The sequence below is a fragment of the Brassica rapa genome, chromosome A03 (assembly GCF_000309985.2).
Source record: "Brassica rapa cultivar Chiifu-401-42 chromosome A03, CAAS_Brap_v3.01, whole genome shotgun sequence".
In the NCBI taxonomy this organism is placed as follows: Eukaryota; Viridiplantae; Streptophyta; class Magnoliopsida; order Brassicales; family Brassicaceae; genus Brassica; species Brassica rapa.
In genome coordinates this window covers 37,357,819-37,380,180 of record NC_024797.2, presented here as the reverse complement: position 1 = coordinate 37,380,180, position 22,362 = coordinate 37,357,819, and the positions used below count along the sequence as shown (strand labels likewise).

At 33.8% G+C, this 22,362-nt stretch overlaps 2 protein-coding genes across 2 annotated transcripts; one reads left to right on the top strand and one right to left on the bottom strand.

Annotated features, from left to right (window-relative positions):
• Positions 1 to 165: 165 nt before the first annotated feature.
• On the bottom strand, positions 166 to 17,892 carry LOC103849655 (S-protein homolog 5). Its single transcript, XM_033288182.1, has 2 exons — positions 17,760 to 17,892; positions 166 to 12,386 (listed from the first exon to the last, which is right to left on the bottom strand). Exon 2 carries the CDS (start codon positions 6,046 to 6,048, stop codon positions 5,611 to 5,613), a length of 438 nt encoding a protein of 145 aa, XP_033144073.1. The 5' UTR covers positions 6,049 to 12,386; positions 17,760 to 17,892; the 3' UTR covers positions 166 to 5,610.
• Positions 17,893 to 18,901: 1,009 nt separating this feature from the next.
• LOC103849656 lies at positions 18,902 to 20,655 on the top strand. Its single transcript, XM_009126390.3, has 2 exons — positions 18,902 to 19,461; positions 19,610 to 20,655. Exons 1-2 carry the CDS (start codon positions 19,139 to 19,141, stop codon positions 20,559 to 20,561), a joined length of 1,275 nt encoding a protein of 424 aa, XP_009124638.2. The 5' UTR covers positions 18,902 to 19,138; the 3' UTR covers positions 20,562 to 20,655.
• Positions 20,656 to 22,362: the final 1,707 nt, after the last annotated feature.

Genomic DNA, 22,362 nt, shown 5'->3' with positions numbered 1-22,362 from the left:
AAGAAAACATAAATAATTTATATAAGAAAATTTATAATTAGATTCAAAATTTTATGTATTTTTATTTTTATATAATTTATAATATTTATATAAGAAAAATTATTGATATTCAAGTTTTAAAAATTAAAAAATAATTTATATAAGAAAAGTTTCTAAGTAGTTTCAAATTTAATATTTTTGGTGTAATTTATATATATTTGATGATTTATATTTTACTATAATATATTTTTATAAAAATATAATAATTAAAATATGTTATTTTATTTTATTTTAAAATAATAATACAGTATTTTGATAAATTTTCATTGTAAAATCTAAAGATTTATTGCTATTTTTTTGTATTATTTTAAAGGAGTGTATTAATTAATTTTTGAAAAATAAAAAAATTACAGCAAAACCAAAAACAAAAATAAAAATCTAAAAACCAAAAACCAAAATCCAAAAGCTGAAAACCAAAAACCAAAAGCTGAAAACCATAAACCAAAATCTAAAAACTAAAAACTAAAACTAAAAACTACTGAAACAATCATCACCTAAATTTGGACCAAATATTGTAATTTTAAAAATCAAGACCCCTAATAATATTACAGTTAGACTAGGCCCGAGGCGGTCACACTGGCCGCCCTCCCTATTAAGCCGTCCCTGTGAATAATAACAGTGAATAACAATAGACTTGAATGAATAGTAAAACATATATACTTTTGTATTTGTTCTTTTTTGTAAGTTAAGTCTGTTTTGTTTTCCTATAAAAAGCCAAACCTATTAAAAAATTATTGTATCCACAATTGCAAAGAATAAGAAAATTAAATTTCTCTTTTCTCTATTTTCTCTCAACCATTCTTTATTGTTCTTCAATCTTTCATCATTTTTTATTAAATTAATTTCATATTCTAATGTAGTGCGTTAAGCTCTTATTCTCTTCATCTCTTCAACATTCAACCTATTATTTTTTTTCTGGATCTGACCATGCAAAACTCAAAGCAAGTGGTTGTTCCTGTCACCCTTATAAGGGTAAACTACTTACTGTAGTCTAGGATTGTTAAGATAGCTTTGGGTGGCCGTGGTTTATGGAGTCATGTAACTAAATATGAAGCTCCAAAACAAACGGCCCAACAAGATGGCAAGGAGATTGTCCAGGTGAATGAAGACAAGTGGTTTAAAAAGGGCTAACCAGTGTTGTCTATTATCCAAAGCTACGTAGAAGCATTAATCTTGGAGGCTTAAGACTTTGTAAAACATTTATGGGAATACCTCCAACTTGAGACTAATCTTTGAAATTAAGAACGCCATCAATGATCTTAGTTAATAAGACATGGAGTTTACCCAACACTTTTGCAAGTTCTGATCTTTATGGGCAGAGCTTGAGATCTTGTGGCCAAACTCGGTTGATCTGGCTGTCCTTAATGAGAGGAGAAAATAAGATCAGTTCTTTGCCCTTTTGATTACTCCCAATCCTACCTAGAATGACCTTATTAATCTCATCCTAAGGTCAAACAAGCTTCCAACAGTTCAAGAAGTATGCACATATTTTGAAGCTCTCAGCAGTTTCAGACTTCTCTCGAATGAATCTCACCCAAGTAAACCTCGTGTAGCCATCCACTAGAACAAAACATACTTCTTGCAAGCATTGCTGTAGATCTGGATCAGCTTCATTAGATCCATGTAAACTAGATCAAGAGGTACACTAGTCTGTATGACATGTACCTTATTGTGTTGCATCTTTACCTATTTTCCTTGATTTCATGCACAACATATCATCTTGTTCTCTATCCGGAGTTTTGGTATACATATAACCATATCCTTGTTCAGCAAGTTTGTCAAGTTTCTTAAATTCATATGACCCAACCGTTGAGACTGAAATCAATAACTTGGCAGCTAGGAATTTAGCATTTTTCTCCGCATAGCAGTTGTTATGAGATCAAATCCCTTATATTATTGTGATTCCAAACTCAGTGATTGCTCGACAAATTTTTTTTGAAAACACAAAAGTGAGTGCGTCATCACATTGATCAAGTTTGGTCTCAGTCTTTGAACAAGTAGTCATTTATTAATTTTGGTACATATGTATTACATGTTGTTTTTCCTTTGATTACTCCATGTCACCATATCAGAATGTGACATTGTCTTATTTGAATTTCTTTATCTCATCCATATGCTCAACATGTCCAGTTAAAAGTCGAGAACAACCACTATCAAAGTACCAAGGTTCTTTCGCCTCTGATTTCTCTATAGAGAGTGCGATATTACATTGATATCATGACCTTGTTGTACTTGGTGCTGCATAGTAGATATATGTATTCTTCATCCTTTCCTGGTTTGTCTTTCCTATATCCTCCATAATTTCTGTTGATTCGAGATTTGCTTAACCTTTTCAAGATATCTGTAGCAGAACCTTTTGTAGTGATTAAACTTTTCACAGTAGAAGCAGCCAATGACTTATGTTGAAGTACTTCTCAATTTAAGTTCATCAGTCTTTGCATATCCTCCTGAGACAAAGTTGGTTTTTCCAGTATAAGTTCCCGTCTTCTTGTGTAGCATATTCCTATATACGACTTCTCAGTCTTGACCATAGCTCAAAATCTTATTCAGTAGCTAAGTTCCAGTGAACATTTTGATATTTTGTACTGTTGATCAAGTTGTTCTTAAATTTTGGACCACACTTGTTTCTCCAGTTCAATTTCTTTTTAAAATTCTTCTGCTTTATTGGCAAGTCTCAGCTTCTTTCTCATAAGATTCACATCTCATGTGCTAGCTTTGATTCTCTCCCTCTCTGGAGATCTTGTTGCATCAATAGTAGCTCAAATTCGAGACATGTTTTCTCTTTAGCAAGCGCCAAATTTTCCTTTCCAAGGTTCATGAGATTTTCACACACTTGTTTGTAGCTTTCAATGAGTTCTTGCTATTCTTCATCATCTGATTCATAACCTGATTTAAATTCAGTAAAACCCACCAATGTTACAAAGTTGTAGATTTCTTTTTCCTCAATCTCACTTTCTGACTCATCTTCATTAATACCCAGCACTTACCTCTCCTTTTTTCAGATCGCTCTCACACTCCAATGGAGTATGTCCATATCCTTTGTATTAAAAACACTGGACTTCTCTTCGTTTGGATGTAGGGCATTCAGTCTTAAAATGTCCATACCCTTTGCACTCAAAGCATTTGATATTTAATTTCCTTGTGGTTTTATCAGTTAATTTCTGATGTCTGTTCTCCTGAACTGAATTTCCTTTTGAGGTTTCCCATATTTTACTCTTCAAAGTGCTCAATCAAAACGACGACAAACATGCTTACTGGATCAGTATTCTCAATCTGAATGCCTTCTTTCTCAACCAAAGAGAGTGCCAGTCCCTTCATTTTCTTCCCACCAGCCAGTTCCATCTCATGAGCATGTAGCATCTCAAATACTTCGTCAAAATCCAATTTCATTGGTATTGGGGAATACACTCAGTGCTGCTTTGTATGTCATGTATTTCAATGTAATACATATAAGAATTTTTTTAACTAGTTTCTTTCCTTGTATTTCTTTCCAGGAGTAAGAGCCTTTTGTGACAAGGAACTAAGTTTAGAGTTTAAGTCCCCAATCGATTCATGCTATTCCATTTTTAGTTCTTGAAATCGGGCAGGGATCATGTTTTTTCTGGAGCTTTGAACCTTTAGAGTTCTTTTAAAATATTTTTTGATGGAGTATGTCCCATGATTTGTTTTTGCAGCGTCACACCCTTGAATTAGTAGTTCAAGCCGTTTCCTTGCTATGCTGCAATGAATACCCGGTGGGCTCTTTCATTGTATTTATCAATCTTTGTTTCATCCTAAGTCCAGAGCTCCTCAAATCCTTCCCATTTGTCTTCCTAATCCCTGGTAACTGGTTGCTTCCACCAAGATCTACAACTTTCCATGCAAGTGGATCAATACCCTTGATTATAGCCTTCATCCGTGCTTTCCAAAAACAACAGTTCCAGCTTCCAAAATCACTTTTGAGTTTAACACCATCTCTTGATAGCTCTCCATATGTTACACATGATGTTCACCTGTTTAACTAAAACACAAGTGCATACTCAATTACCAATTTAAAATGTGAAAATTATCCACTACATGAACAGGAATACACAATAACACATGAATTTTCTTTTCAAAAAAATACAACTAGACTAATCTTTTTAAAAGAATTTACAAGTTCCAATTAAAACCTATTCTTCAATAAGATCAAGAGACACCTTGACTTTTTGCTCTAGTCTTTTTTGTTTAAAGACTCGTACAAAGACACTTTAAACATTCAAACCACTTTAGAAAAATTACAAAACTCTCTTTCCTAAAGGCTCTCTCAATGTGTTAAACACATATAATGCTCACGACTACCTCTTTATACTTAGAGGCAACCCTAAAAGTTAAAGATTTACAAATCTAAGACTTTTATGTTCTCTTCTTCACGAATTAAGTTAATCTATTTCTGTGAAAAAGTCAAACTTCTTCTTCTATTATGACTTTCCTAAAGATGCTCTAATGCAAATAATATTTTTAATTAAACGCATTTTGATGAACACTTCATTCACCAATGTATACTCTTGTTTCATGAACTGCTTCACTTCTACTCTAATCATGCATCTTCAGGTAGTACATAGAATTTCTTGATGTTTGGATCTGGATATGGATCATCCCTAGGTTGATATGTATTGCTGCCTCGTTTGACCGTCTGACATATTCTTTCATGCACACTTCTTACTCACGTTTAGGGGTCAACACAGAAAACATAACCAACTACGCTGTGTAAAATGCTCAATTTCTCTTGAGTGATGTTTTAAATATCCCTTGAGAATATAAAATTATTGAAAACATTAATAATTTAATTGTTTTCACAAATTTCATCACCAACATAGTACAAATTCGTTACACTAACATACAATTTACTTTTAATATGAAACAACAATATCTACCCTTTGTAAAGAAAATAACTTCTCTAATACTAAATGTCATTTAAAATTACATGTACCAAAACTAATAATACAAAATATTATTTTATTTTGGTAAATTACTTATATTAATGATTTATATATTGAGATTTACAGAAAAATCACAAATTTTCTTCAACTGTAAATAAAACCTTTCAAAATAAAATTTTGAAATTTACAAAATGTGTATTTACATACAAAACATTTTATGTTGTAGTATACACAATTTAAATCTGCACAATGTGTGGAATTATCTCTTAATATTATATTGCATCTACTAACACTGAAAGAAACCCACAAGGTGTTGGTCTAATGGTAAGCGGGCTCCGGGGTGAAAAGCAACCCGTGTTCGAAGGCACCCCATTACACTTCACCTTGTAGCCATAATATTATGTCATGATTTAGGCCTCATTTGAATACACGGAGTGAGAGTCCATCCATGGGCCGCAAACCACATTTGGGGATAAGTGTGGGCCTCTCCATGGGTCGGGGATACTTCCAAGGTTTAAAATAAAATTGAAAAGAAAACTGATAAATGAGTAACATTATTTCAAACACAATATTTATTATTATAAATATTAGAGTTATTTAATAGAAAAAGAGTTAATATATAATTTAATGAACACACAAAATTAAAATGCAATAAATATTCTATAATAATTTAAGAAGCCCACGGAAAACAGTAAGGTTGACCTCCATCACGTCTATCTCTACATGGTGCTGGTTCGTAAATGCTCCAAATACATTCGCTGCAAACTCCAACTTTGCTTTTTGGATTATCATCTCGATCAGCTCTAAAAATATCAAATGTTGCTGTATTATTAGGCCAATCAAAACTACAAGTGTATACCGTTGTTTTTCGAAGGTTAACACGAAATCTAAAATCAAAACTATCTCCATGTCCAAGTGAAAATACTCCCTTATCTTCACCTTTGTTCCGACAGTGCACAACTAATGTTGCACGCGTTACAAGTTTGTTGAAAATTATAACATGTTTAGCGGAGAAGGGCAACCATCCTGCAGATGCAAACAAAATCATTGCATGGAGGATTAGAAATGAGATTAGCATAAAAGTGAAATTGTGGTTCCTTGAAGCCATTTTCTTCTTTTTTCTCTATTGTATATGCTGAATTATTTCTTTCGTGAGGTAGTACACTTATATATGTAATACCATGTATAGTATCACAGATACATAAATCTCATTCTTTAACAAAAAGGTATATATTTATTTATGTTGGCAACTATTCAGAATATGTTAGAGTAGATATATGTCAACCATTAATTACTTGAAAAACTAATGAAAGATTCAATGATATAAAGTATCGCTTCAAACTATTCTGAAATTATTATAGTTAAATTGTTGTTGAATTATTTTGTTAAATGTTCATGCCACAAAAGTTAGGCATTAACTATTTGTAGATTACAAGTTATAAAATAGATTTTGTTTTTATTTTTCCAAAAAGACATTATATAAATCAAGATTTATGAGAAATAATTTTCTATTTTTAAGGAAAATAGTTTTTTCCCAATTTACTATTTTCAAATCATTATTGATAAATTGTCATTAATGTTTTTTTTGTTAAACGTCTATGGTGATGATTGGTTAGTATTTTAAAACTGCTGTAGAATCTTTTGCGGCCAAAATATTTTCTAAAGCACAAATTTCTTCCAATCATGATTTAGAAATATCTTTTAAACTTATATATTTTTCTTTCCTTTCTTTTATTTTTTGGCTTTAGAAAACAAAATACCTAGAGCACTTATGTCTTGCCTTTATAAATTGTAAAAATAAATAATTAAATCCCATCAAACTTACAACCAAAAATCTACAACAACAATTTATACAGCTACAGAAAAAAATTCTACAACATTAATTGTACAACAAAATATATAAAACTACAGCTCTTTCCAATCAACCTCATACTAGGATAAGACATGCGCCTTACGCAGAGTGAATTTATAGAAATTTTTTTTAAGAAATATTGTATGAAAAATTAAAATTTATATTCCTAATCGAATTAATATTTTTGGCCCTTAAATTGTTTTTAAAATATTTTTTGTTAATTACATAATTTGTTTACTGATTAGCTGATTTCATTTTTAAAAATATTTCTGGTCAAAAAATCACTTATCGCATAAAAACCTAACGTTTATGCCAAAAAATCTCAGGCCCACTTTTGGTTACAATGAAACTATGTCAGTTCGGTTTTATATCATGATTTAACAATTTAAAAATTAATTATGGTTATGAGAAGTTTACGTTCAAGTGCCAATCTTAAATATCTTATATATTTTTCTCATTTTTTGTCAATTTTTTCATTTTCGTTATTGCTCGATATATACTGATTTTTGAGTTTATTCTAATTCGTTATTTTATTTTGGCATGAGATTTAAAAAATGTTTAAAATTTAAAATTATTAAAGAGATACATATTTAGGTTAAGATCTGCGCCTTGTGCAATTTTTGTTGTATATTATAAAATAATAAAATAATAATCATATATTAAATAACTAAGAAATCAGTTACTATTAATATATTTTACTTTAGTATATATATTACCCTCACTTTTAATGAAGGTCTAAATTTAAAACATGCCATAGTAAATTTCAAATATGACCCTATTTTATTAGATTAGATAAATAAAGAAAAATATTATACAATTTATAATTACTAAAGTAAAATATTTATTAGATAATTCTACAAAAATACTGCTAAAATTTAATAATAATGCTAATAATTTTATTTAATATAATGAAAATATTTATTAGATAATCACTAAAATTGTTTAAAACTAACAATTCAAAAAATCTAAACTATTAAAACTGAAGTACATTTTGTACGTAACCCTGATTTTTCCACACTAATTACCATTCCATGCCACTGGCTTAAACCATTAGTAATCTTAACCTTCTTTGTCAACTTAATAATAAATCATCATTAATAACCATATCCTGAATATGAGGGGCCATTACCGCAAGTGATCGGAGTATCCTATGCTTCTCCTCCACCTCCACCCTTCTATTGATTCTTGTACAGATTGTTTAACAGAGATTAAGCCAGTGATCAAGATTGTCTTAGAAGATTTATTTGATGGAAATAAGAACAAAATAGAAGAAGATATTATTATGGTTTCCAGGAAACAAAAAAAGTTATATGCATAAAAATGATGATATAATCAGAGCAACATCTTCTGCTCCATTGTTTTTCATGAGATTAATTTTATTTTTGTGTTAAAAAAACCTTAACCTATCGTAACTGCTGGAAAAAAAAATCTATCGTAACTTTTTACAAAATTTGAAAAAACTCCACATATCCAATCTATGTTTCATGCTGTTGACTGCTCCATCATTCCCCTGTTCGAAAACACAGGCTAGGCAGCCGGCTAATTGTCGAGGACATGCAAATAGGACTACATCATGGCAGATTGATGATAATCAGCCAATAAATCGAAGATGAAAAAAAAACTCAATGTTTTCATAATTTTAATGTTGATATCGCATATATGCCTTAGATTTGATGTATTCTCATTAAAACTTACAAGAATAATGAGAAAAATATATGAAATCGAGAAAAAAAGCGGCTGGAAGTTGCAGAGAAATCAAAGTGGGAGGTTGAAGATTAGGTTATTTTCGTCATTTTAAAATCATTTAACCTAATGTTTTTTAAAAAAAATTGACAAATAAGCGCATATTTACCTCGAACCTTGTATATATTTAAACAACACTTCTAACCACTACGCTATGTCACAATAACACTAAAAGAGCACATAACTAATATCTATACTTGGCGCTAGGCCCTACCCGACCGCATACGTTGCGCCTAGCGATTTTTTGAACATTGCATGTTCAAGGTAAACAATAAAATTATCAAATATTCAGTTAGCTAAAATTCAATTCAAAACTAGAACACCTTATTGTCTTCGGATTAAAATGTTTTCATTCAGTTTATTTACCATCGTCCTCACAAGGAAGTCTTTATCATGTTAATACTTTAATTTTTTTCACTCAGAAAATCATGTCCTTTTTCGGTTTGTATAGAATAAAGTATTGACCTATCATAAGAAATAAAAACCGGTTTGTCAAAGTACATATTGAAACAAAATGTGAATCCGATTTATAGATACATGCAATCAAGGACATTCGAAATATAATTCCTATTTTTAGGTATGCAATTAACAAAGTGTAAATCATATACGAATATTCCTATTAACAACCTTTAATCAATATTTTTTTCATAGTATCTTTTATGCAATTCTCCATTATTTTGAATTCCTTTTTGGATAAAATTTCCTATATACACAATTTAATTGCACATACTAGGAATATGCAATCATATGTGCGTGATTAAAGGCCTTATGATATGTTATATATTATTTTTATTTTTAGATTTTAACAAAATTAAAGTATGTATGAATTTTAAACTTTTAAAAAATAATTTAAACGGGTTATCTGAATCTGAACAGAGCCCGCAAAGATCCAAACCGAACCTAGACCAAAATTTATAGAAACATGAATATGGTTGAAATCGTCAAACTAAAAAACTCGATATCTGAATTGATCCGAACTGAACCCAAATGGGTACCCGAATCCAAATGGATACCAACATCGTTTTAATACATTTGAAAAAATTAACCAATTATATTTCATTTCTAAAAATAAAATACACATCTGCGCGGGTGCGCGGATCAAAGTCTAGTTATTTATTAATACTAATGATTCAACCTAGAATCATAGAAAATATGACAAATAAGCTTCTAAAAAGGGAAATTTTCATGTTTACCACTTTATTTGTACCATTATTCATGTTTACCACTACTAAAGAGACATTGTCAAAAATACATTATTCATTAAGTTGCAAAAGACTCTTATATCCTTGTTCTCTCTACATATATAATAAATAGTTATTGAAATAAAAAAAAATATTTTCTTGTGTTTTCGAATTATACTTTTTCAAATTCAAACTTTTTATAATTTTTTTGGAATTTTTGTTTTTGAATTATTTTTTTTTCAAAATTTCTTTTTGAAAATCGAGAATTATTTTTGAATTTTTTTAATTTTTTTTTATATTTTTAAGTATTTATTTATATATTTATTTTTATACATTTTTGAAACTTATAGAAAGTATACCACTAAGCAGGACTCAGAGGATAGATAGAGATGCTTCACAAAGAATGGAAAATATACGGTCAAATCAGGATATCAGGTAGAACGGCTCTATCCAGATAGGGAAAGGCCACCATTAATTGGTCCCACAGTAGATGTCTTGAAGGTTTACTGCTGGAAAATATGTTGGCCACCAAAGTTAAAACATTTCCTATGACAATTAGTGACAGGATGTATAGCAGTGAAAAATAATTTACATGCAAGGGGAATACAAGAGGATTTTTGTTGTGGAAGATGTGGATCCCATGAGGAATCCATAAATCATGTGTTCTTTGAGTGTCCTCCAGCAATTCAAGTTTGGACTCTTTCGAAGATACCATCAAATCCAGCTACCTTTCCGACAAGTGCTCTCTTCACAAACATAGATCATCTGTTCTGGAGAGTGGTTCCGCAGATAGAAGATCATCAGTTTGCATGGATACTATGGTATATCTTGAAACTAGGAATAATAAAGTTTTCAGTAATCTGGATATTGATCCTTTGGATACGCTTAAATTGGCTGAAACATAATCAACATTGTGGGCTGAGGCCCAAATACTGAAGGAGCAGAGGGCTATACCACCAATAGTAGCTACGATTCTGCCGTCAATTCCAGAAAGATGGTGTTTTGCGGATGGCTCATAGAAAGAGGGTGATACCTTTTCATGACAAGGTTGGTATAGTACTTTAGAAGGATTTGATGGATTGTAGGGGGCGAGGAATGTTAGGGCTAGTCTCTATCCCCTTCATGCGGAGATGGAAGCACTACTTTGGGCAATGGTATGCATGAAGAATTTACGTCAATCTAAGGTTACGTTTGCAACAGATTGTTCTCAATTGGTGAAGATGGTTTCGGAACCAGAAGAATGACCAGCTTTTACAAATTATTTGAAAGATGTCAAGACCCTGAAAAAGAGTTTTACCCGATCAAAGATTATCTATGTACCATGAACGCAAAATACAAAGGCGGATAGACTAGCACGCAGTGTTAGGAAGCAGCCGTCTTTCGTCGTTCACATAGATGCAAATCACCCAGTTTGGTTTACAGAGTCAGTATAAGTTTGTAAAAGTCGATGATAAAAAAAAGTTATATATTTATTAGAATCCTTAATTTCACATTCCAAAACTCTACTCCACCGCTCAACTCTAAACCCTAAGTCTAGATTAGTTAACTCTAGGGTTATAAATGTCTTTTACCCCTCATTAAAAGTGAGGGTAAAAGTGGATAGTGTAAACATAAAAATTAGTACTATTAATGTGGTATTTTTGGCAATTTCCCCTCTAAAAATTAATAAAAACATGACAAGAAGCAATATAACATGAAAAATAAACAAAATAACCTAAAATCATAGTGAATATGACATGTGAACGAAATCACTTAGCAAATATGACAAATAAATAAAATAAATAAATACCAACTAAAATTTTCAATTATTTCTAACTGATTTCTTATCACATGTTTATATTAATAATTTATAATTACCAACTAAAATTATTTTAAAATATGAAATCTAAATAAAATTACCAATTAAAATTACTAAGAACATGAAAAATAAATAAAGTACCTAAGATTATGGAGAATATTGATATACCATGGATTTTACCAGTTTTTAGCCATGGTATATAAATGTTTTAGAATCTATTTATTATGTTTTAGGAATCTTATTAGGGTCTTTAGTATGTTTTGGAGCAATGTGGTGATTTTGGAGCATTTTGGAAATAAAAATAGAAGAAATTCATAACAGTTCATCGAACCATCCAGAGTCGACAATCAGAGTCAACAGTCGATTATCTCTTGTCGTCAATCGACAGTGAAGCGCGAGAGCGGGCCACTTGAAGTCTAAGTTACACATAATTACAGAACTACCCCTGGTTAACTTTGACATAATATTTATGTGTTCTGTCATTGTATTGGACAACACACGCTTTCTTATTTAATACCACAAAGTTTAGGGTTTTTATTTTTTGGAGTGAAGAACTAAAACTCCTTTAGAGATTTGTATTGGAACTCAAGTTATTCTACCTTATTCTACTTATACGGTTTATTCAGATATTTGCTATGTTTGAGTAATTTATCTGTTAAGGTTATGAAGGATTAGCCAATATTATAGAATTTCTAAGGTGATAGCCATCTTTCAAGGAATTGCTTGTAATGATTGTGTTCTAAAGTAGCTAAGTAGAACCCTGATATTAAGATTGTGGACAACTACGATGGTAGGTTTTGCACCAGAATAGATTCCCTTGCGCTAGGATTGCTAGAAACAAGCGACATTTGATTTAGTTAAGACTAGTGAACCTATCGATTAACTAGCTAACGCTTCCCTTTAGATCTTTTGTGTACCCTCATGTTTGGAGACCTGCATGACCAGGAGGGTCATCTGCGTAATGCAGCAGGTCAAAGGTTGGACGATCAGGAGTTGTAATCCTGATCCTGATGCAACTAATAACCAAATTGCTGATGCTGATTATGTTCATGCTGCTCGACCCAGAACGTTGGATGATTATAACCGTCCAGACCAATACTACACTAACAAGTTTGCTATTCGTCCTCCAGCTATCCACAGGAACGATTTCGAGCTGAAGCCTCAATACTTCACATTTTTGGGACAGACACCTTTCCATGGTCACCCACATGAGCATCCTATGAACCATTAGGAGAAGTTCGAGGATCTGGTTTCTGCCATTAAGGCAGATGGAGTACTTGACGACTACCTTCTCTGCAAGCTCTTCAAGTACTCATTCGCTGGAGATGCTTCGCACTGGCTTAAGCAGTTACCACCATGATCTCTTACATCTTGGACTGACATCAAGAATGCATTCTTGCGTAATTTATTTGATGAAGCATACGCTGAAGACTTGAGAAGCAAGATTGCTACATTCACACAAGAGCCTACAGACTCTTTCATAAGTTCAAGGATCAGATTCAAGTCCTATCAGAGAGATTTTTCACACCATGGATTCAACGAAGTGCATCTGCTCAATACTTTCTTCAAAGGCATTGCGCTGGCATATCAGATGTCTCTAGACACTACGAGTGAGGGAAACTTCAACACCAGGAATCCAGAAGAGGCTGTGAGACTTATTGAGAACTTGGCATCTAGAAACAGTACCAAAAACACTGACTTCGAGAGAAGGAAATTGGTTACTGTCTTTGGAAAAGAACAGATGAATGATGTTAAGGCCAAGCTAGGCAGTGTTCACAAGCTTCTTAAGAAGCAGGTTAGCTTTGCAGAGGATGTAGAAGCTGTAGACGTCGGCGACGAAGATGGTGACGAGAAGAATGTGAACTTCAACAGTGGTACCAGTTTACAGAATCAGAGATATGGGAACCAGAGTGGCAACAAGAATTCCTATGGCAACAACGAGAGGAGAAACTACAACCAAAGTTCACAGTACTAGAAACCCTACAGCAACAACAGAACCAATGATAGTTCTTACTACCAGAATCCACCAACACAGACCCATGAAAGCAAGATCGATAAGATACTTGATCATATTCTAGAGAGCCAGCAGAAGCTGACAGTGGATTTCAATGAAAAGATAGATACTGTCTACACAACCTGAACACAAACTTTGAAACTTTAAGCACACATGTGAAGAAGTTGGAGACCCAGGTTGTTCAGACAAGAGAAGCTCTAAAGAGGCAAGAACCCTTAATAAAGAGCAAAGGAGATGAAGCACCACGTGAGTGCCATCATAGATGATGACTTCTGGCAAGTGGTTAAGGAGGAGAAGCTTCAAGAGGGTGATTTCGAAGTTGAAAGCTCTATGAGTTTTGGCAGTTCACACTGGTGTCGATCAACACTACGCGAGGAAAATCGACCGATGAAGCTAGACGAGTACCAACCAACACATCCTGTCAAGCATCGATCGACACCATCCATGGAGTAAGTTGGATCGTGCGATACAGTGAAGATCATGACCCACAAAGAGTTTGCAACTCGACACCCTCATCCACCCTAGCCCTACCATGTGACTACAAAAGACATCGATCGGCAACATCAATCAGTCACCGATCGACAGAAGGAGTCAGGCAATCAACATGATTTCTCCTGCAGTGATCAACACCCGCCTTTCACCTACCGAATGTGGATACCTAGCATCGATGTGGCCAGACTGAATGCACTCAAAAACCCATCTTAACCTTCAGAGACATCAACAAACATCAACCAAAAATCTGAAGATGGAACAGATCCAATGATCATTGACCAGACTATTGAGGGAAATACCTTGAGGAGAAGGAGAGAAACAATTCCCAAGCATCTAAAGAGAGGAGCTAATGAGAAAGCGATGGATATCATCACAAAAAGGGTTCTAAGGATCCTTATGGACAAGCCATGGGATGAGGTTTACTTTATCCACATATTTGTGGATGTTTTTATAAAGAAACCAAGAAGACTGGGACAAACATTGAGAGGATATTCCATCATGTTAGAGAGAAGATGAAGCAGAGGATTACACTGAAGAAGAAGAGTGATCCTGGAAAGTTTGTAAATTCCTTCTTGATATGAGGCATTGATTACCCTTGTGCACTCTGTGACACAAGTTCTTTAGTCAGCATCATTCCTAAGGTGATGGTAGACCATCTAAGCTTACAGATAGAGCCTTATGAGGAGTCATTCACTTTTGTGGATTGCTCTAAAAAGAATTAAGAAGGAATCGTCAGAAACGTTGAGGTGAAGATATGAAATGCCCTTGTTTTAGTGGATTTTTATGTCCTGGATATCAAGCTTCAAGAATTCTTCATGGCTACTGTAGAAACAGTTTGTAACATGCAGACAAAACAATTGTACCTGACACTCATAGACCCTAATGTCTACTATGACCTAGTGATAGTTGTCAAGCCACATACATCCTAAATGGAGGTTGGAGATGATCCAGGTTGCATAGCAGTTTGTTACTCCGATTCTTGAGTAGAACGCAAATCAGACGGTGAATCGACACCCAGCCTGAGGCTTCGTTCGACAATTGGTTTAAGGCCACAATAGACATGAATCTTGAATCATCGATCGACAGGGCAGACGAAGAACACCGAGAGAGCTTTGCGAATTCGACTGCTACCCATACAAAGAGGAAGATCCGTGTAGTGCAACCTATTGAGCAAGGAGTATATAGAGATAAGGATGGAAATGCCCAGACAATGGATGGGAGGATCATCGATGTTTCTAAGGAGGATATAGAAGCAATATTGGAGATGGCTGATAAGTCAGGAGGGAAGTATCTGAGTTTACTACAGTATGAGGGATGTTTTCAGATGCCTGGAGTTCGTCCTCCAGTACACTACCCACCGGCTAGGTCATACAGCAAAGACAACATCGAAGAACTCTTGAATGACATCTCTACATCAAAAAACATAATGTTTGATGAGATTTAAGAAAAGATAGATGATGTTTATTTTCCTCTTGTTAACCCCATTGTAGAATTATAAAGTTGGAAGAAGGCACTGAAATTGAAAGTGGTTTCAGCTCATACGATTATTCAGAGGCAGCAAGAAGACAGAACCAGAGGTGAAGAAGCAATCAAGAGCTTTGTTGGTACATGGTTCGAGATGAGCAGAGAAGATGTTGATACGTGTTTCCCAACAAGTATTCCACTACCTCCATTCACACCATAAACCATCCAAAAGGTCAAACCAAATAACTATAACAAAATGCTTAATGGGAGGCAACCCATTGGTAAACTTTTACTAAGTTTTATTTTACTTTTTTGCTAATTTTTCGTGTTTATTTTCAGAATAAAAAAAGATCTGAGGAGAAAATTGTGCTAAGCATCGACCGATAGGACCGGCAGGTATCGATCGACAATTCATCATCCGCAGCAATCGATTGCCACTTAACTGTGTCGATCGACACTGATACCCAATGAGCAGGTATGTCGTTCTTCCTTGCTAAATGGAGTACTTTTGATTTATTTATCCACCAATCTTCGACTGGATAACACTGGGATAATGTTGTTTAAGTCTAGGTAGAGGTTTACTGATATTGTGCTTTATTTTGAGTTTTATTCATTGAGTTTTTACTAAGTTTTTATTAAGTCAAGAAAGGGATAATGATCTTTTTAAAATTTGATTGCTACTCTAACCACTCTCTAGCACCATCTAGATTTATTGACTGCATGATGTATTAGATAGAAACAGTGCAGTATATCACATATTACTCACATCCACAATTACTGAGAATGTTTGGAGAAACCAAAGCTGACTTCCAACCTTAATCTACGTAACTCGCTTATCTTGGAGCATGGTATACATTGGTTCGGAGTCCCCCCGAGAGTCTGGAAGGTATTAGACTTAATGTCTCTGGTTCCCCTTTCACCTCTCTTCAGCATCCATCTATTATAAAAGATTGTGATGATTGCCTAAGATGCAGAGGGGTAGGTACATTACCTATGACCCCACTATTCTAATTCAAAGGAATGATCACACATCGTTGGAAGCGAAGTATAGGTACATTACCGATGACCCCACTATTCGCCTGCACTTTGCCAGATAAAAAAAATTGAAAAAGAACAAAGAAAGAAAGCAAAGAAAAAGATTCAAAGAAGAGAAAAGAGAAAGGAAAAGAACCTGATAGTTACCTGTAGGTCCAATTACTTGCCTGGGTTGATTCCATGTGTCCCTTGATTGTTACTCCCAAGATGTAGCCTACACATCTAGCTTTATGCAGAAATGAGGTCAGTAGAGGGGTACATCATGCGCTATCAATGGAGTTATGTGATGTATTGTATAGTGACTAAGCTCAAATTTAGTACATTGAATCATCTCTGTGGTTAGCAATTATTCATTCCCACCATTCATATTTGCAGAAGTGAGAGTACTGAATTTAAATTATGTGAGTCACTGCTGTTTTCAAAATCTCTTTCATTAGGACAATAAAAGGGTAAGTTTGCGGGAGTCGATATACCATGAATTTTACCAGTTTTAGCCTATATAAGTGTTTTACAATCTATTTATTATGTTTTGAAGTCTTTTTAACCATTTATAGGTTCAGATACATTTTGGAGCAATGTGGTGATATTGGAGAATTCTAGAGATAAAGACAGAAGAAACTCGTAGCTAGTTGTTCATCGAACCAGCCAGAGTCGACATTTAGAGTCAACCATCAATCGACAAACATCTCTTGTCGTCGATCGACAGCGAAGCGCGAGAGCGGGCCGCTTGTTCATGACCGACTTGAAGCCCAAGTTCCATATAATTGCATAACTAGCCCTGGCCGACTTTGACCTAATATTTATGTGCACTACCATTGTATTGAGCAACACGCGCTTTCTTATTTTCATACCACAAAGTTTAGGGGTTTTACTAGTTTGGAGAGAAGATCCAAGACTCCTTGAGAGCTTTGTATTGGAATTTCAGTTTTTCTACCTTATTATATTTATGCAGTTTATTCAGATATTTGATATGTTTTGTTTTGCTATGTTTGAGTAATTCATCTATTAGATTTATGGTTCAATTAGGGTAATGAAAGATTAGCCAAAACTATAGAATTGCGAAGGTGATAGACATCCTTTAAGGAATTGCTTGTAATGCTTGTGTTTTAGAGTAGCTAACTAGAATTTTGATATTAGAAATGTGGACAACTACGACGGTAGGTTCTGCACTAGAATAGATTCTCTTGAGATAGGATTGCTAGAAACAAGCGACATCTGATTTTAGTTAAGACTAGTAAACTTATCGATCAACTCGCTAACGCTTGCCTAAAGAAGTATCGATCGACGCTAAGTCAATAACATCGATCGACGCTTGATCCGTAACAACAAACGACAGCTGAGATACTGGACTTAATCAATAGAATTGATTCACAACGGAAGCTGGAAACGTTTTGCATTAGATTTTGAGTTCTAGGGTTGTTAACCTAAACATTCTTGTTGCTATAATATTGATTATCTGAAACCTTAGATCTAGCTATATCTATTAGGTGTTTACAACCTCAATCAAGTGAACAATTGTTTGTTTATCCTGTTTTAATTTATTTACTGTTTTAAACCTATTTGCCTAGATTAATCATTGTTGCTTTAGATCCTATTGTGTATTTTTGTTTTTTGTGGATTTGCTCACTAAGTATTACAACTGAATCTCTTATTTGAGAAAGTAAAGTCACTCTTTATGATAATTTGAACGATATCAAATATGAAACATAAGAAAAACTAAAATTACTAAGGATATAAAAAATAAGCAAATTATCTAAAATTATGAAAATATGACAAATAAGCAAATTAATTGAAATCATGGAGACCATGGCAAAGTCATCAAAATCACTTCATAGATAATATATATAAAATTATATTGTATCATGTAAAATAATAAATAGCAAATTTTTTAACCACCAGCATTAGTAATTTGAATAAAAATTATAAATTACAATAAAAAGTTTTATAAATATAAAATTTTAAAGATGGAATGACTTTAGATTTATTTGCACAATTTTCTTGTAAATAGCTGTCTTGTAACTTTATTCTTTTTTCCTTTTCTTTTCTTTTCATTTCTTTTCTTTTCTTTTCCTATTTTTATCATTTCTTACTTCATCCACTAAATCAAAAGCTATTTCGAATGGGTGGGTAAAGATTATCGATACGATTTTCTTTTGTTCTGAATAAATTCGTTTAATAGTTTAATAGAAAGTTATTTTTCCTTAACTGATACTCCAACCTGATTTACGGAATATAACACTTCGAGCTTAGCTGGTCGTAAGAATTAGAGACAAACCTAAATAAACTTTCTAATATTTTGAAAGATAAAACTTAGTTTCTGAAGTTTAAATAGTAAAATCCTGTCTGATAGACTGAGAGAGTGGATTGTGATTGTTATATTCCGCTTTATCTTTTGTTTTCTCTTTAGTAAAAAAAAAGGAATGACTTGCCTCCAATCAGCAAAATCTTAGATTACTCAACTTTACCCTCCACTATCAAAAGTTACACCGAGCCACTCCACTATACTACAATCTTGTCGTTTTCACCCCCAAATTTCATAAAATACTATGATAAAACCCATCAAATTGATATTAAAACCTAAACATAATCACAATTCCCATACATCTTCAAGCACAAACAATGTACGTGACGAGGACATTGTCGCAGTTCAGAAAATACCAGAAGACACTATCGGAGGAGTCACCGGAGGGTCCATTCTCCGGTGTTTTAGTTATCACAGACGAAGAAGCAGAAACAGATGATACCTTCTGTTTCGGCATGTGTAAGAGGACAAAAATAGAGAAGCTTCCGTTCCCTCAAGACAAGATCTTATCAGTTGTTCACACAGACAGTTCCGGAAACAGAGATACTTCGGTTAAGAAGGTCTTGTTCATACCAGCTCTCGATCAACCATTGTCTTCGAATCGGTATTATGTTGTTCACGCAAGAGGCAGACATAAAGGGTAAGAAAAAAAAAACACAAAAATCCAAGTCAGAGGCGTTAAATTAAGATTTGAGTTGGTGTCTTTAGCCGTTTGGTGATAAAAAGCATAAATAAAATTAGGAGCGAGTGTAGTGAAGTGTCTTCTTCTCTCTCTTTTTTTTTTGCAGGAAAGTTTGTGTGTGTTCTAAGGAGATAGAGAAAGGTCTATGCTGTTTCCCGGATATCTTGCATGAAAAAAAACCTAAACCTTTGGATCCAAGAAACATTTATCAGACCGTGAAGATCAACCGGCATCATGACAAGACGTTCTTTGCAAAATCTATGGCCCCAGATGGCACACCACCTTCATTTCTCAAGAAGAAAGGGTGGGAACTACGAGCCTCTAGGAGTTTGCATCCGAGGAGACCTAGAGAAGCTCTAGGCCTAGACGATGAGCTAAGAGCCCGTCTCCCTGAATTTGGATTCTCAGTTTCAACAATTCGGTCTGGGAGTGTGATAGTAGGAGAATGGTATTGCCCATTTATGTTTGTGAAGGAGAATTGTAGTGTAAGTTATCAGATGAAGAAGTCGATGTTTTATAGGATGACACTATCTCAATACTGGGAACGGATCTACCATTGTGAAAACAATAACTTGGGTGACACAAACGACGAAAACAATGATGAAGATGAAGGACTGGTGAGGGTAGAAGCGAATGTGTTGAGAGAGGCGAATTATGTGAAGGGTATAGAGGCGGTTAAGGAAGACAAAGAAGGGAATGGAGGGTTTTATTGGTATATACCGGTTCAAGGTTTGCGGGGACGGGGGGAGAGGAGGAGGAAGACGTGTTCCGGATCTGCGGTGGGACTGAGTTTCGTGGTAGTGGAAAGAATGAGAAGGGTAATGGAGGAAGGAGGATGGGTGGAAGGAGGGAGGAAAGTGGTAAGAGTGGAGAGAGATGAACAAATTGGTGTTTCTAGAAGAGATTTTAGAGATTTGAATGGTAATAATAATAGAGAATGGAGGAGATTTGGGTGTTATGTGTTGGTGGAGAGCTTTGGATTGAGAAGAGCAGATGGAGTTTTGTTGGTTAAATGTTTATTTAGACATACTCAAAGACTGAGATGTAAGTGGGAGTGACCACTAGTTATGTTGTATTACAAAAATATATATTTACTAAAATTCAATATAACCCTTACTGCTGGGACCTAATCTCGCGGTCAGCTCAGCCCAAGAATGATTATAGCCATATTCTTTTGTCAACCGCGACGTCAGCGGCAGCGTCTAGAAAAATAACGTTAGCAGAGAACAAAATAGTCATGGAAGAAATAGAAACAGCCGCCAGAAACGATCGCTGGTGCTATCCAAGGCTTCTCTAATGGATACCATTATTTTCAGCGTCATCTTCTGTGTGTAATATGTCTCTCGCGTCTTAATTAAGCGATACTTGATAACTCCGTCTTTTTCCTTTTGCTCGTTGTTTTTTTGTTTGACGCTGCCGTTGCCGCCGCAGTTGACAAAAGAACAGGGCTTATAACTCAATATGAGCCTTAGGACCGAAGATGAAGAATAGGCTCGAGGTCCACGATCAAATTCGATCTCAATCTCAACCAAGTCAAAGGAAATTCCGATATTTTTGCAGTCAAGTTACCAAAACGAGAAGATATTAGAAGTTTGAAAACAACTTTGAGCAGTATAAAAGGATAAGAGAACAAGAGGGGGAGACACATTCATATCCGCATACACACTCACAGATCGACCTCGAGCTCTAGTTCCCTATACATTTCGGCCTTGTTTTGGATCTTGATCTTCATTAGATTAGTCTATTCTTATTCACAAACACTTGTAAACCCGTTTGGAGCAACATACGGCATCGGTTTGGTTCCGGTATTTGTTAAATATTTAAAAAGTTAGAAATTTTGTTTTTCTGATAAATATCAAATTTCGTGTTTGGGATAAAACTTTCTATAATTAAAATAATTTTAAATATTGCAGATAATTTTTTTTGTAATTATATTTTTTGGTATTTCGATTTAAAAATAATAGTTTATTATTTTAAAATTTGATGATTATAAGTATATAAACTATATTATAAAAATTAGGTGTACTCATACAGTTCTTGGTTCTGTTTCGATTTTTTTGGTCTTTATTTGATTCTGTTTTTCTGTTCTGGATAAAGATTAGTTAAGATCAGAATAATATTTTTGAGTCGTGATTTGTACCACATATTTTTATGGGCTTTTTGCAAATATGACTCAAAACTTGAAGTTAAACACAAAACTAACCCATGTTTTTTTAGAACTTTGACTTGCCTCTTTCACCCTCAAAGTTCATATTATTCACGAAAATGCCATCACTTTTTTCTTTCGAACATGCAAATTTTACTCTATCACCCTCATCTTCCTCAAGAATTCACGATATTGCAATTGCCATCAATACACCAACCACACTCTTAATGCACCTAAAAATTGATTTACACTCTTTCTTTCTCAATTCTTATGAACTAAAAACAACATTTCTTTCACTTTCTCTCCATATTCATCCAAAAACCCCAAGATTTTGATTCTAAAAATTTTATGGTTCATAGAGCCATTGAAGCTTACGATTCTTGGTGGGTCACTTTTGTTTGAGATTCTCGATGCTTGGAAAAGACATATGTGTGCTAAACAAGTTATCTCACTGATTGAAACTATGAAATCAGTTTTTTTTTCCCATATTTCATATGGCCCCTTAGTTTTCAAAGTTATTTACACTTGAATGCTATTGAAGTAATAAATTTACCTACTTTTTAGTATTCTTGTCTTTTATAGTTTAATTATTGCATTTTCCTAAAATAAAGTATAACAAATTTTGTTTATTTATTTAAAAAATGTTTCATATAATCTGGGTAAACAATAAATTATACTTAATCAATGTCAAAAATGTAACAAGATTTTATTAT

Bases quoted from the DNA above. Each gene is read 5' to 3' on its own strand.
- LOC103849655 (XM_033288182.1), bottom strand. From the start codon at position 6,048: ATGGCTTCAAGGAACCACAATTTCACTTTTATGCTAATCTCATTTCTA.
- LOC103849656 (XM_009126390.3), top strand. From the start codon at position 19,139: ATGTACGTGACGAGGACATTGTCGCAGTTCAGAAAATACCAGAAGACA. The intron at 19,462-19,609 runs GTAAGAAAAAAA...TTTTTTTTGCAG, and splicing joins GCAAGAGGCAGACATAAAGG to GAAAGTTTGTGTGTGTTCTA.